The sequence below is a fragment of the Budorcas taxicolor genome, chromosome 7 (genome assembly GCF_023091745.1).
Source record: "Budorcas taxicolor isolate Tak-1 chromosome 7, Takin1.1, whole genome shotgun sequence".
Taxonomy (NCBI): Eukaryota; Metazoa; Chordata; class Mammalia; order Artiodactyla; family Bovidae; genus Budorcas; species Budorcas taxicolor.
The window spans coordinates 58,128,244-58,144,218 of record NC_068916.1 but is presented as its reverse complement, the minus strand read 5'-3'; the positions used below and the strand labels follow the sequence as shown (position 1 = coordinate 58,144,218).

At 40.9% G+C, this 15,975-nt stretch overlaps 1 protein-coding gene across 1 annotated transcript in view; it reads right to left on the bottom strand.

Annotated features, from left to right (window-relative positions):
- Window positions 1-15,975, bottom strand: part of STK32A (serine/threonine kinase 32A) — a 126,305-nt gene that overhangs the window by 20,716 nt on the left and 89,614 nt on the right. Inside the window, exons 5-7 of the mRNA XM_052643631.1 lie at window positions 15,023-15,060; window positions 7,429-7,518; window positions 229-326 (exon numbers count right to left, since the gene is read on the bottom strand). Of these exons, the coding sequence (XP_052499591.1) occupies window positions 229-326; window positions 7,429-7,518; window positions 15,023-15,060 (226 nt within the window). The remainder of the gene's footprint in view (window positions 1-228; window positions 327-7,428; window positions 7,519-15,022; window positions 15,061-15,975) is intronic.

The following is a 15,975-nucleotide window of genomic DNA, read 5'->3' as shown; positions in this document are numbered from 1 at the left end:
AATTTAATGTCAACTCACATTCTTGGTCCCATATGTAGAAGAGTGAATTAATTATGGGCAGAAACCCCAAGGGGTGCAACCAGCATCACATGGCAGAGTTGATTTCATCTCAGAAACAAACTACTTGATTTTTAGCCAAAAAAAAAAAAAAAAAAAAAATCAATCCTTTCACTGTAAAAGTGAAACTTACTGGAAGAGTAATCAAAGATAAATGTAATTCTACTGTACCCGGCCTCTCAGCAGCTCATATGCTGTCACTCCCAGGGACCACCAGTCAACAGCAAAGGAATAGCCTGCTTCTCTTCTGCAGCTGAACATCTCAGGTGCTGAAAAACACAGAAGAGTTAAGTTAGTTTTACTCTGATTGAATTGTCCGTGTTTGGTCATGTCTGACTCTTTGTAACCCTATGGACTGTAGCCTGCCTGGCTATTCTGTCCATAGGATTCTCCAGGCAAGAATATTGGAGTAGGTTGCCATTTCCTCCTCCAGGGCATCTTCCCAACCCAGGGATCGAACCTGCATCTCCTGCATGGGCAGGCAGATTCTTTACCGCTGAGCCACCTGGGAAGCCTGCTTTGCTCCCTGAGACATTAACAAATCTATCTTCAAACATGTTCCTTCAAAGGCAAATTACCAGGGAACAGGGTATAAACACTTTTAAGGGTGTTTATCATCCATTGCTAGATTGCTCACTGTAGGCAAATTTTCTAATTTTCTAGTCTTGCTCATTCATCACCAACACACACAGGCATGCACAGGCCTTAACGGACAAATTCTTCCTTGACTTAGAACATATGCCTATTAAAAACTGGATCCCATCAGGCCTCAAATGTCTGGCTGACTCTGTAAGCAAGAAGGCTGAGAGATGTTACTTTGTTGTCTTGATTTGGAAGGGTTGTAGTCAGGATATAAATTTGTATTACTGTGGCAAACAATGTTCAGAATTTGGCTCCAACTACAGGAGATTGGTTTTCCAGCTTGGCGTCATCTGGAAGAGGCAAGAGTAGCATTTGCAGCCTGATACTGGGGATAAAGGAGAGGAGAAAGGGCGGGGCACTCAGACTGATATAGTTTTACATCAGTCATGGGGCACTGACTCTTTGTTCCATAATTCTTCCTTTTTTTTTTTTTTTCCAAATTGAAGTATAGTTGAATTACAATGATGTGTTAATTACTTCTGTACAGCAAAGCAACTCAGTCATATACATATAGTCATATACATATATATACATATTTTATATTCTTTTCCATTATGATTTATCACATGACACTGAATATAATTCCCTGTGCTACACAGTAGGACCTTGTTGTCTGTGCTGTGCTTAGTTGCTTCAGTCGTGCCCTACTCTTTGCAACCTCAGGACTGTAGCCCGCCAAGCTCCTCTGTCCATGGGGATTCTCCAGGCAAGGGTACTGGAGTGGGCTGCCATGCCCTCCTCCAGAGGATCTTCCCAGCCCAGGGATCAAACCCAGGTGTCCTGCAGTGCAAGCGGATTCTTTACTGTCTGAGCCACCAGGGAAGCCCAAGAATACTGGACTGGGTAGCCTATCCCTTCTCCAGGGGTACTTCCTGACTCAGGAATTGAACTGGGATCTCCTGCATTGTAGTTAGATTCTTTACCAGCAGAGCTACCAGTTGTTTATCCAGTCTATATTTACCAGTTTGCATCTGATGATCTCAAACTCCCAATCCGTTCCCCTCACCACATCTCCCCCTTGGCAACTATCAGTCTATTCTCTATGTCCCTGATTTTATTCCTCTTTCAGAGATAGGTGTGAAAGAGTGTCATATTTTAGATTCCACATATAAGTGATACCATATGGTATTTGTCTTTCTGACTTACTTCACCTAGTGTGATAATCTCTGGGTCCATTCATGTTCCTGCAAATGGCATTATTTCATTCTTTTCAATGGCTGAGTAATATTCCATTGTATATATGTACCACATCTGCTTTATCTATTCATCTGTTTCCATGTCTTGGCTATTGTGAATAGTGCTGCTAAGAACATAGGGGTGCACTTATCTTTTTGAATTAGTTTTCTCTGGATATATGCCCAGGAGTGGGATTGCTAAATCATATGGTAATTCTACTGTTAGTTTTTAAAGAGATCTCCATACTGTTTTCCATAGAGGCTGCACTAATTTACATTCCCACCAACAGTGTCGGAGGGTTCCCCTTTCTCCACAGCCTCTCAGCATTTGCTATTGGTAGACTTTTTAATGATGGCCATTCAGATGGGTGTGAAGTGGTACCTCATTGTAGTTTTGATTTCCATTTCTCTAACAATTCTTTCAACTGACTCCAGTGGAAGGCAGAACCTCAGTCAATCTTACTCCAGTGGATATCTCCAGGTACATGTTCTCTAACACACTGAGAACCTTCTACCCACTCTTCCAAGAATAGCTAACTTCTGAAGGATGGAGTGGGGAGAATGATGTAGAAAGCAACGATAGGTCTCTTCTCTGCTTGCTTGTCCAGTACTGAATCTGCCATTTAGAGTCACTCAATAGAAACTTGCTAAATGAATGAACAACATTGAATCAATCAGTCAATCAAGCACTGTTTACAAACTTTAGCTGTGAAAGCAGGCTGTCTGGGCTCAAAATCTGCCTTCACCACTTACTATGACCTTAATTGAGTTAGTGGGCTGAGCGTTAGAATCATCAGCAAAACCAGAATCATGAGAAGGCAGTTCTTACAGAGGTGAGAAACTAAATGTGATAATGGCTGCCAAAATCTCAGCACAGTGTCTGGTACCTGGGAAGTCCTCAAAAAATTAGATACTCTTCAAGAGGGACAAACATCTGTAACACTGGAAATTTTAGCTAGCCAAAAGCTGCACATTTGACCCAAGCTTCAGGTAGTAGGATGCAAGTTCTGGACAAAGGAAATTGGTGTGATATGGGAAATGCACATGGGTTTGCCCTGCCTGGTGCACTCAATTTCAGGTAAAATCCTGTGGGCAACATCCAGTTAGAGAGGAACAATGTTGACATCCCAATGCCGGGATTGATCTTGACTGTAAAACCCTTTATCAGGACTAAGTAGTGAATTCCCCTGGTGCATTCACCTTTCATGCATCACTGCATTCTTTCTGCAAGTAACAGCTCCCCAATGGTCCTGACCCCACAGTGCCCCCACAGACTGGATGCAGTGGACTATAACTCTGCTCTCCCTTATCATTATCTCATAGCAAGTCATCAGATGTGGTCCCACCAGGAGACAGGTGATAGATATCTCAGAGAAGCTGCAGAGAACTTTGAGACATAAACAGATTGTTGTGCTAAGAAAATATCTAATAGAATAAACATCTATAAAAGCTGTGTATTCTCTTGTCTTGGACCACCCTTGAAGTTTTTGTGAGTAGAATCCTCTCCTACTTATACTGTATTCCAGCATGAATATATTTGAATATGCATTTATTCTCAATAAATATTCACAGTAGGCTAGCAATTGAGGAATTCGGGAAGAACATTAAGAAAAAAGGGCAGCAGGGTACAAAAGCATGTTGTTGCTCAGTCGCGTCCAACTCTTTGCGACCCCATGGACAGTAGCCCGCCAGGCTCCTCCCCAGGGGATTTTCCAGGCAAGAATACTGGAGTGAGTTGCCATTTCCTTCTCCACAAAGCATAATGGGTAGGTAACTCTTTGAACTCAAAGTGCTGAAAAGCCAGAGCAGGGAGACGCTGAGGGCTTCCATCAAATGTTCCGTCTCTGAGGTGAGACAAGTAGAGGTGGCAAAGGACTGTTTCCTTCAAAAAACCATTGAGTGTTTTGTTTGTTTTTAAAAATATTTCCATATCTCCATTCAGAAAAGTAAGTAAAACATAAAAGAAGAATTTAGTGAGCAGTTATAACCAAATGGCCATGTAACCTTACAACATAGAATCTTGACCCCATCACTGGGTCCTATCCTGTTTACAAACACAGAAGCAACCACTATCCCAAATTTCTGTTGGTAATTTTCCTCTTGCCTTTCTACATAGATTGACTCTCTATTTATGTGCTTCTAAGCAGCAACTTAGTTTTCCCTATTTTAGTAATATATATGTTACATAGATGTTATGTTTGTATGTCTATATAAGAGATGTGTGTATAACATATATGTATAAATAACATGAGTGTGCGTGTGTGTGTTAAATCTTACTCCTTGTTTTCTTTGGTGTCTTTCTCTTCTTGTTCAACATTATGTGTATAAAACTCCTCCAACGTGCTACACATAGTTTGTTCACATTCAAAGCTGTACTAATACAGTGTAATTTACCTGTTTCCTACTGTTAATAGCCATGTGGGTTGTTTTCAATTGGGGCTATTTTGAACAAGGCTCTCATGAATATTCTTGCACATGTAAGATTCTTCTAAGTCCACCTATCTTTAGGTTGCATTTCTGGGAGGGGAAGTGCTGGGGATGAGCTCCTCATCTTCACACATACTAGATAGCATCAAACTATTTACCACGGTGGTTGTACCAATTAACGTTCTGACCAGCAACGCATGAGACTTCACTTTGCTCAACGTCCTTATCCACACTTGGCATTAACTAACCTTGTGACATTTTCCAGTCAATTGAGTACATAATGGTCTTCCCTTGTGGTTTAAATTGGCATTCTCCTGATTACTAATAAGCTTGTCCACATTTTAATACATTTATTAGCTATCTGGATGTCCATTATTTGGTTTGCTTTTCAGATTTTAAAGCAACTAGACAGTAGATTCTGGTCAGGACATGAAGAAAGGGTCCAAAACTAATATATAAATCTAGGGCAACAGAAATAATTCATGGAATTTATGAAAATGATTCTAAATTTCCTCTGTAAAATATGTGAATAATAAAGGTTTTCTGAAAAAAGGGTAAAGGGGCTTGCGTCTGTTAAACTGTATTATAAAGCTATAGTAATTAAGATTTATTGACAAAAGTCACAGACTATAGATGCTAGTACATAAAAAAACTTAGTTTATGATGAACATGAATATTTTAATTGGTTAAGCTCTGGGTGATCCTGATTATATTCACACAGACCAAGGGAGGGGAGAAGGAAGGATTGGAGTGATTGGAAAGAGCATTCAGGTAGAAGATGATGAATTCAAAAAAGCAAAACTTCCTTGTTGGGTGAAGGTACTTAAGAACTGGCAGATGGTCCATATTCTCATTGCCAGAGCTGAGGACCTGATGCATAATATGTTTATGCATGTTACGCGTAACATGCATCTTATGTTAGAACATATTGTATATTTCTAGATACTTAATTCATATTTCATCCTAGTTTTCTTTCTTTTTAGAATTTGTTTCTTTCTGGTTCATTGCTAATTATCAGAAAAGTGAAAGTGAAGTCTCTCAGTCGTGTCTGACTCTTTGCGACCCCATGGACTGAAGCCTACCAGGCTCCTCCCTCCATGGGATTCTCCAGGCAAGAGTACTGGAATGGGGTGCCATTGCCTTCTCCAGGGGACCTTCCCAACCGAGGGATCAAACTCGGGTCTCCTGCATTCCAGGCAGACACTTTAACCTCTGAGCCACCAGGGAAGAGTGCTGGTGAATATCTGTTAGGTAGATTTTACCAAATTATTGGGAACATAACTGTCAAAAAAAAGAAAGCAGACATCCACCTCTGCTATCTCTTAGAAAGATTCCCATCCAAAAATCAAAAGGACAACTTCTGGATGAAGATATAAGTGCTGATAGTCAGATACTCATTTTTTAAAATAAAACTAGAAATATTTCTGAGAGCTTAAGCTTGGCCTACCTCATTTGGCTTACAACCATTTAAGAATCATATATACCTGGTGGCTCAGAGGTTAAAGCATCTGCCTCCAATGTGGGAGACCCGGGTTCGATCCCTGGGTCAGGAAGATTCCCTGGAGAAGGAAATGGCAACCCACTCCAGTATTCTTGCCTGGAGAATCTCATGGACGGAGGAGCCTGGTAGGCTACAGTCCATGGGGTCACTAAGAGTTAGACACAACTGAGCGACTTCACTTTCACTTACGTATATTTTAAAGTCTCTCTATCTCTCTTTTAGGGAGAAGCTTGATTTTCTAAAGTCAAAAAGAGCTTGCTTTAAATGTAGGCTTTTTCAGTTATTAGCCATGTGATCTTGAGCAAATTATTTCTTGTTCTCCTCATTGTAAAATCATGATAATTACAGTTTGCCTCACAGGGTTGTTGAGAAAAATAAATGAATCAATGAATGCAAAGCATTTAACACATTGTCTGATCCCTAGAAGGCTTTCAATAAATATTGGTAATTGTTAATTATAAGGATGAGGGTAGAGAGGGCAGAGAAACTTGACTGGATTCCAATTTCTTAGCTCTATGTGGTGAAAAAGACTGGAAATGCCAATTTTGAGGAGAATCAAATTATATGGGCATTGTATTTAAAATCACTGGGGAGAGGAAAGAAAGATCATCTTCCTTTACTCCTCTCACCATGGAAACCAGGCCTAGAAAACCCAGATGCACATTTTCTGATTTGGCTTCAAGAAAATAGCCTTTAATATGGAAACCCAGGAAACCTGGGGAATAAACTCAGACCAGCAGGCTTGGAGATTCCTTTTTATCATTTGAGTACTGTGAATTTGGGGCAGAAAATAGACTGTATTGTATGTGTCCATTATTTTAAAAGTGACAAAAGGGACTTATTACCCCTGAAGATAATTGGAAGCCAGGAAATTTGCAGGTGTTCAAATATCACATAAAATCAGGCTCATCTTCCCCTACAGATGACTTGTTTTTCCTCTCTTTAGTTCTGCAAGTAAGACAATGAAATATTGAAAGAAGGTGGCAATGCTCTTGCCTTTAATTTCAAGTTCAAATATTTTGCCTGCAGACTGCTCATGGGATTATAGTGATGATAAGCCTAAAACCAAAATTATAACGGGAATGTACTTTGTGAACTTACATCCTTATGCAGGAGTATGTAAATCATGATTATAGTAATACTTATATCATTTATTACCATCCCACTTATTGCTGTACCTTCTCTGTTTGATTCTTTTTTTTTTTTAAACTCTTCTCACTAAAAGGTAAGCCCCAAGGGTTGGAGACCTTGTCTGTTTTGCTCCCTACAAGATCACCAGCACCTAAAAACAGAGGCAATGAGTAGGTATTTATTGAATGAACTATTAATATTCTTCATCAGGAAGTATGTAGAAGCTCTCCTTAATAACTCATAAACTAACGTTCTTTATAGGTAGTCCATGGCACACTCCTGAATCAAGATCAGACTGGATGCTTGCTAAAAGGAGATTCCTGAGGTTCACCTCAGACCTGTGAAATCAGAAGCTCTCCAGGTAAAGTCAGAGAGGGACTTGTCATTCCTAGCCGCAAGGCCCTACAGATGACTGGACCTCCAGTACATGGTGTCCACAGGAATGAAAAACAACGCTTTGCTCTTAGCGGCTATGGCAGCTCAGGGGACCCATACCCATGTAAGGCTTGGTGCCAGCCACAGTGGTGATCCGCATCTCCCCGGGCAGCATCGTGGCAATGTTGAAGTCTGTGATGTGCACGTGCCCTGCGAGAGAAGAGGGCCACAGAGAATGTTAGGAGCTTACTTTGTACATTCCTTTTTTCTCTCTCTTAAAAAATTTTTTTTATATTGAAGTATAATTGCTTTACAAAGTAACACTAGTTTCTGCTGTACAACAAAGTGATACTAACCTTTTCATATCATGATCTATCTCTTTGAAGGGGGATGGTTTAAGACCATACATACTGGCCTTGAGGACAGAAAAATTGTGCTTTTACTGCCTGTAGCCAATCACAAATGGCATATAAGAATTTATAAACTAATGAACATTATATGCCATTTGCAAGTGGGTACAGACAGTAAAAGCTCACTTATTCTATCCTCAAGGACAATAAGGCCTTAAACCATCAACTCTTCAGGAGCCAGGTCTTGCTATGAAAAGGTTAGTGCTGCTTGTAAATTTGTAGTTCAACCTCAAAAAGTTTTAACCTTGGTCTTTAAGAGCTCACACTCTGGTAAGTTCTACTTGGGCAATTTTTGTTTATTGACATCATTTTAAGTTGGTGCAGAATATGAGTATCAAGAGATGGACAGATAAGAACTATTCAAAATATCAAATTTCCAAGCATCTTGTATGGAATCTTTTAAAGAGACTAACATTAATACAAAGAGAACATGATTGTGGATACACATATTAATCAATATTTCTCTGCCAAGAAAGAGTTCTTTTCTCTCCTTGTTTTTCTGAAATATCATTAGTCGTTTTCTGTCTGATAGTTCAAATTGTCCCCCAGTGATCACCAATAAAATAATATATCTAGGGAAAGTATGGGAGAAAAGTCAAGTTCTACTTTTAAAGTGAAAGTAAAGTCGTGTCCAACTCTTTGGGATCCCTTGGACCACCTGGCTCCTCTGTCCATGGGATTTTCCAGGCAAGAATACTGGAGTGGGTTGCCATTTCCTTCTCCAGGAGATCTTCCTGACCCAGGGATTGAACCCGGGTCTCCCACATTGTGGACAGATGCTTTACCATCTGAGCCACCAGGGAAGTCTACTTTTAAGAGGCTGTTTAAAGAGCCCTAAAGTGGGAGCTAGGTGAGCTGGGTCCTGCCTTGAATTCTGCCCCTAAGACTTTGTAGACTTGAGGTTGCTTCCCTGTGCTGAATGTACGTTTCCCTTTAAAAAAAAAAGGAACGGCAGACTTGATGCTGTCTAGGGTCTCTTCTCAGCTTTAATACTCATGGCAATACCGTGTGGGTCTAACACTCAAGTTCAGCAGAGAGCAATCCCTACAGAGTGTATTAGTGTCCTTGTGCTCACAGCCAAAAGTAGGAAAGGGCATTACCAGCCGCTCAGGCAGACAAGCTCATCGTGTTGGTTGGCATGAGTGTCGTATGCTTTGAGAGGATCTTGGAAGTGTTGGCATTTCCATTTGCATGCTTCTGTGGTTGTGATGAGATGTGGTGGTACTTGGAGGGGGTGCCATGGGATTGTTCTTCCACATCCCACAGACCCTACTCCTCCTGCCGACTTCACTGTCTGCTCCCCAATAGCATCCAGCCCATTCCTAATGATAAATCTCGGTCTTTATCACCAGGGTTTTGTTTGATGCAAAAAAAGTGTTTTGTTTTTATCTGATGACATCTTAATAAAGTAACAGCAGCTGAAAGTGAAGGCATTCTTACATAAATGGTTCCAAGAGACGATTTCAAGAGCTTGCACTATCATAATATAGGTTGTTTCAGTATTTTCTTTCTCTGTTTTCCCCTCATGTTCAAAGCACTGGCTCCTTGGTTCACAAGGTTTGATACAAAATAGGGGAGTCTGGAGACTTAGTGGCTAAGAGCTTGTTCTCTGGAGTCTGATTGCCTGACTTTAAGTCCCAGCTCTACCAATGATTAGCTGTACTACCTCAAAAAGGTGACTGATCCTGACTGTAAAGTTGGGATGATAATAGTGGTCTTCTCATGAGGTTGTTGGGAAGATCAAACGAAATAATGCTGCGGAAGACTTAACTCAGCATTTCACAGGAAGTATGTATCATCCAATTGTTGCTATTTGTCATGATCAGATGCTCTGGCGTCATTTTGCAAAACACACATGCCTGGACTTCTCTCTCCTAAGACCCCAGTGCAGTGGGATGGGTGGGAGAGCCAGGTATCCAGGTTAAAAATAGTACCAAGAAACTCCACAGGTGGTTCAGATGGGCAGCCAGGCATGGGATCCTCGACTTTAGCCTGAGTACGTGTTCTAAGCCGACTTAATCCTGAGACTGACTATGCTCATGTAGAAGTATTGGGTTGGCCAAAGAGTTTGTTCAACCTTTTCCATATGCAGGTACAGGAAAACCCAAATGAACTTTTTGGCCAACCCAGCAGAAGATAGAGGATGCTTTAGAACCATTTGGTTCTCAAAGTGTGTGGTCCCCAGACCAGCAGCATCAGGAATGTGATAGGAATGCAGACTCCTGGGCCCTGTCCCCACCTACTGAATCAGAAACTCTGAGGGTGGAACCCCTGTGTTTAAACAAGCTCCCCAGGTGATTCTGATACCCAGTTCATTTTGAGACTATGCTTTTAAAAGAAGACCTGGCTTAGTAGAAAATCTTAACCACAGTTAGTACTCATTATATTTCTTTTGAATGTGGTTAAAAGTGTTAATTTGATCATATAAGTAGTATTTGAATTTGTATGATTAATTGCAATTTTCAAAAGGTTTTCATACACTTTAGGCTAGTGAAGTCATCCCTGTTTCAGAGAAGAGCTGTTTGTGGCTAAGTTCTCAGTGTTCAGAAGTAACAGAGCTGGAATTAGCATCTAGCATTTGGTCCAGGACTCCTTTGGTGAGTTATGAATTGTCCAAAGACTTTTTGCACCGTATCGTAAGACCAAGATCTGAAGAAACTCAAAGCACTACCTTCTGATTGGCTCAGGGTTCTCTCACCAGGATGTATAGTAAACGGTTGGGAGGAATTATCTGACGGTCAACATCTACTAGAAACTCTGCCCTGGTGCCCTCGAGCTGAACAAGGAAAGCAGAGCCTCACGGAGCCTATGGCCACCAGCCCGACACCTCAGCTCCAGATGGACTTCCTCAGCTGTACTTTGCTTGGCTCACCTTGGGGCCCTTTCTGCAAGTTCCCCTCTGTGCTGGGGAAACGAATCTGAGTGCTGGCTCACAGAGGAAGCTCTGGTTGCCCCACTAATGGAAGGACATAGAAATTGCTCTGGAGTGAGGGACCCCTCTGGCTCTACCCATAAGTCCTGGCCCTGAGGGAGTCTTATATCAGAGTTTCTCAACTTGGAACTGACTGAGAACTTGGACCTGATCATCCATGTGGTGAAGGGCTGTCCTGTGGATGGTGGAATGCTTACTTGCAGCCTTGGCCTCTATCCACCAGATGCCAAAAGCACTTCCCACTCCTGATATACTGACCATCAAAACTGTCTGCAGACATTGTCTCACCTCTGCAGGGAGAGACAGTGGAACAAAGGCATCCAGTTAGAACCACTGCTTTACTGTGAAGTTTCCAAGTACAAGGCCCAGAACTTCCTGATTGCGCACCCTAGGGAGCCATCTGCCTGTTCTTTTCAGCTCTGTACCTGGAGGCACAGAATCACATTAAAAATTGGAGCTCACAGTATTGAGTCACTGAATTTAGTCATCACTGCAGTCATTATTTATACTCTTTCTTACTGCGCATGTGTCCAGCCTGAGGATGTTTCTCAACACAGCCCTCAAGGACACCATAACCAATTGGCTGGCATGGCTCCTAGCTTTCAAAAATTTCCCTAACTCAAAAATGGTGCCACAGTTTTCTAGGATTCTTATTAAAAATTTATATCCTTAGACACTAGCTGAGATTTATAAATCTGATTATCTGGGGCTAAGGTACAGTGTCCTACTGTGTGTGTGTGTGTGTGTGTGGTGTGTGTGTGTTTGGTATATGTGTGTGTGTCTGTTTATATATAAAAATGCTACACACTCGATTTTTAGGTACATTTTGGGACTCTGCAAAGAAGAAGCTATTAAAATAGCAGGCTCGGTTCTTCCTCACACCCCTAAACTGAGTTTTTGCCTTTCTCTGTTCCCTGTGACAAAAGAGGGTATCAAGAAACCTAAATTATAGATAATGTGGTAATTGTCATTCTCTCAGATATACCAGGGAGACATTCTTCCTTTGTAGGCAGCACTTATTTCCTGAATAATGTAGAAAAAAACCACAAGAACCTTAGACACTATGGAACTGATAGAATTGGATGGAGTACCTAAGTTGGTAGGATATGGAAACCATATATCAGAACAGTTGGTTAAGAGCCATCATAGAGTTAATGCCATCTCAGGCTCTGAACCAGTGAGTGAGCCGTGGAAGTAGGACAGTAAACGTATGCTCTAAATTAAAAAAAAAAAAGTCAAATTCTGATGTATAAGGAGTGTTCATTCACACTGGTAGAAGGACTCTCCATTTACAAAAGGATTTGTTTCATTTAAATGTCAGTCTTTTCTGATGAACATGAACCAGTATGACTCAGTAAGAGTAATACAAAGTTTCTCCCTGTTACTGATGGTACTGAATTTAAATGTAAGCCACATGGTGTAATACACAGCTCACCTGGAGAAATGGGAATAGCAGGTGTATCAGAGGGGAGCAGTTATCCTTGCAATTGCTAAATCCCCACACAAGAGGCATATATGAGCCACCAGGAATTTCATGTCAGAATATTGAGTTGGCCAAAAACTTTATTTGGGTTTTTCCATTACATCTCTTGGAGAAGGAAATGGCAACCCACTCCAGTATTCTTGCCTGGAGAATCCCATGGATGGAGGAGCTTGGTGGGCTACAGTAGACAGGTCGCAAAGAGTCGGACACGACTGAGCAACTTCATTTTCACTATTACATCTCAGGGAAAAAGCCAAAAGAACTTTTTGGCCAACCCAATAGTCAGTTGGGTTGGCCAACAATGTCTGAATGCTAGGTTTTTTGAAATCTGAAAAAAATAGAGAGTAAATAACTTCAAAAAATTATTTTTTCCAGAAGAGAGCCCTAGGACAATGCTTAGAGAATGACCCTCAATCTTGTTTGTTTGCATCTCTCTTTCATTCACATACCCAGTCCTTCCCAAGACAGTGTTTCTCTAATTGATGGCAATGATTCTCCAGTTGAGTTTAGGATGGGAATAAAATACAGAAAAGCTCCTCTTAGGTCACTGTTCAAACCCCAAAGTTTAAGAGTGATAAGTATCTTTGTAAATAGTACGCCAAGTAACAGGTGTAGACAGGGAACCAGGCAGCGTGGGTTGCTGGCTTGCAGTCCCTAAGCAGCAGAGCCACAGTCCAACCAATAATAAAATGCCCTGAAAAAGTGGGCGTTAGCCTCCTATGTGCATGAGGGAAAGGCAGAACAGGCCATTGAAAGTACAGTTACCTGAGAATTAAGGGTCAGACGAAACTATTTAAACACAAGACCTGAGAAGCAGATGTGTACAATATTTGGTATATCCCTTTTGGAATCAAAATATCAATAATTCTTTAGCAAAGTCAAGGGAGGATCCAGCTTTCAGTGACTGCACCACCTGGGAAGCCTTATCCACAATATCACTCAATTAATTTTTCCTGAGGGCAGTCTCTAAGGGTGTTTACACTTGAAGATTAACTTATTCCTGGATCTTTCTCCTAATCTACAATCACCAAGTTGATAAGAAAATGAGAAAGAGAAAGACTTTGAATGCGAGCTGGATGACCTCATGGTAGAAAGAAGATGAGGTCACACTGGAGATCCAAGACTGAAATGTTGTTCTCCAAATGGAAGGTGACTTTTGGAAAGGTTTTAGTTGATAGGATCAATATGTCTCCTTTCAGGATCCTGACAAATATTCGAGCAATACACTGGGCACAGAGGCAAGCAGCTGAGAAAGAAGTGGGGACAGATCCCCAAACCAGGCTCTGTGTGACCAAGACTGTGTTGGGCACACAGGGCACCTTTTTCTATCATGTGCAGAGGTGGCCTCTAGTGGCTAGGGTTGTGAAGCTGACAGTTGTGAAGCTCCACAAAGTTTATTTGTACCAGCGTGAGGGGGATCCTGCTTCCTACTGAAGGCAGAGATAGCTGGTGTTTTCATGAAAGTCACCTTCATGCTGTCTCACCAGTGCCCACATTTCTGAGTTTCAGAGAACTGTTCCCAAATGTCAGAAGCAGTAAAGGGAAGGAAGAAATAAGGCGTTGGAAGAAAGTGGAAAAAATCTTTTTAGACAGTCCATAAATAAATAATGATGCAATGATGCTGAGCTTTGAAATTAGAGGTCATACAGAAAAGCATTTCTTGGCACTCAGAGCACATGTGGCAAACCGGGTTTTAAATGCAATTAGGTAAATAAATAATGAACCACGGATAGTCTGTGGAGTTTCAGTCCCACTTGTAAATCCCTTTTGTAAAAGTCAGATGAATACGGAGCTTTGCAGATTTAGGACTCCCTCACCCAGCAGCTCTCTGAAAATTTAACAAGGATCTTATTGCCTCTGTAACATTTATAACACGCCGGCTGTGTGTCCTACAACTCTGCACTGATGTACCAATAAATCCAAATGTCCATTAAAATAATATTAGGAGGAGATTATACGCATTTAATCACTGTTGGCCAAAGCTTTTTCTACAGGACGTCTTCAATTGGTGTTTCTTGAACTTCAGGTGCTCATTTTTCACCTTCACAGTCCCTGCCTTATCCCTCTGGGTACCACATAGACTCTTACCTACTCTCTATATTTCTTTAAATGGACTGATTTTTTTGTTAACTGAAAATGGTTGAACAGAAAACTTAGTATCTCTTATATAAATGTAAAAATTTGCCCTGACAAGAAGAAAAGCCTAAAAGCAGACAAAATGAGAACAAAATAATGTCATGAATCTCTAAGTAGATACTATTGCCTACCGAATGCTCTATTCTTGAGGTCTCTTCTGTCTTTATGGGGGCAAAAAGGAAGATAATTGCTATAGAGGATTAAGGCAAACTAGCACCCCCAAACTGGGGTGGTTTTCTTGAAGAAATCAGTAGAAATGGAAGAAAACTGAAAAGAGAACAACTTTTTCCTTATTTAAATTCAGGCTATTTATAGGTGTACTGGTGCAGTAGTCTCCAACCTTTTTGGCACCAGTGACCAGTTTCATGGAAGACAGTTTTTCCACGGATCAGAGAGGGAGGTGATGAGGAGTAGGGGGGCAGTAATGGTTTAGGTGGTAATGCAAGTGATGGAAATTGATGGGAGCAGCAGATGAACCTTAACTGGCTGGCTAACCTCTCACCTGCTTTGCAGCCTGGTTCCTAAAAGACTGCGGATGGCTATTGGGCACCCCTGTACTAGTGTGCTCTGCCACTGCAATAAATGATAAAGTTCCCCCATGTGGTCCATCCCACCTTTAAATAGAGTTTGTACAAACAATGCAACTGAACTAAGCAAGACACTTTTTCCATGTATAGTACTCCTCTGCTGGGGATAATCAGTTTGTTGTACATGTGTATCAAGTGGTTGATTGCAAACAAATAATTTACTTACCATGTTCATCAAGCAAAATATTGTCAGGTTTCATATCCCTAGGAGAGGAAAAAGAAAAGAGAAAGTAGCTCATAATAAATATTGAGTCGGACCAGACTGAGCAATTGAACAACAACAACAAAGGATAAAGGTCGAAATTCTCAAGAATGGTAGCTAGGGCTTAAACAAAAGGTACTAGCCCTTCACCACAATCTCACTGAGTCCTCACAGTGAATTGAGATGATGACCAGTAATACCCCCAGGTTCTAGATCAGAAAACTGAGGCTTAAAGAAGTTAAGTCACTTAACCCAAGGTCACAGAGCTAGTAAACAGAAGAACTGGACTCTGAACCTGGGTCTTTTTCATTCCAAAGGTCTCAGACCCTTAAGTTCTATAGTGGGTTATAGCTGAGCAAGTAAGTATTGCTCCATAGATCATAAGGCATTTCCATTGTCAGAAGGCAGCAGTACTAATCCCCACTGTTGTCTGTTAACTCTAGAGCTACACAGATGAAGCGAATCTAAAGACTATGAGAAACAAAACGGTCTACGCTGTGACTATATATTTTTTATTTTTAGACAAATAATGATTTGTTCATGCTCTCTACACCTTAGGTCTTAACAAAACGTAAATTAATGGGTAGTAAGTCTTGACTGACATGAAGCAGAGAGACACACTATGAAACTTCAGATTCCTGAATATAGATTGATGAAGATGCGAATGATATAATGCCTCTGATCTCTTCTAGTTTTTCACAAACCAGGAAAGAGGGCTCCTATGTAACTCAAAAAATACCCCAGGCAGAACATTTTACATTACATTTTCCAAACTGCGATTATATTTTTAACTTGCAGAGATTAGAATCTTTCTTAGGATGATGTTAATGCCTCTAGTGACTCAAAAAGTCTTATTCCCAGGGTTGTTAATTAAAGGATTTGGACCAGTCTTCCGTGCACTGATAAGTTCCTTAAAT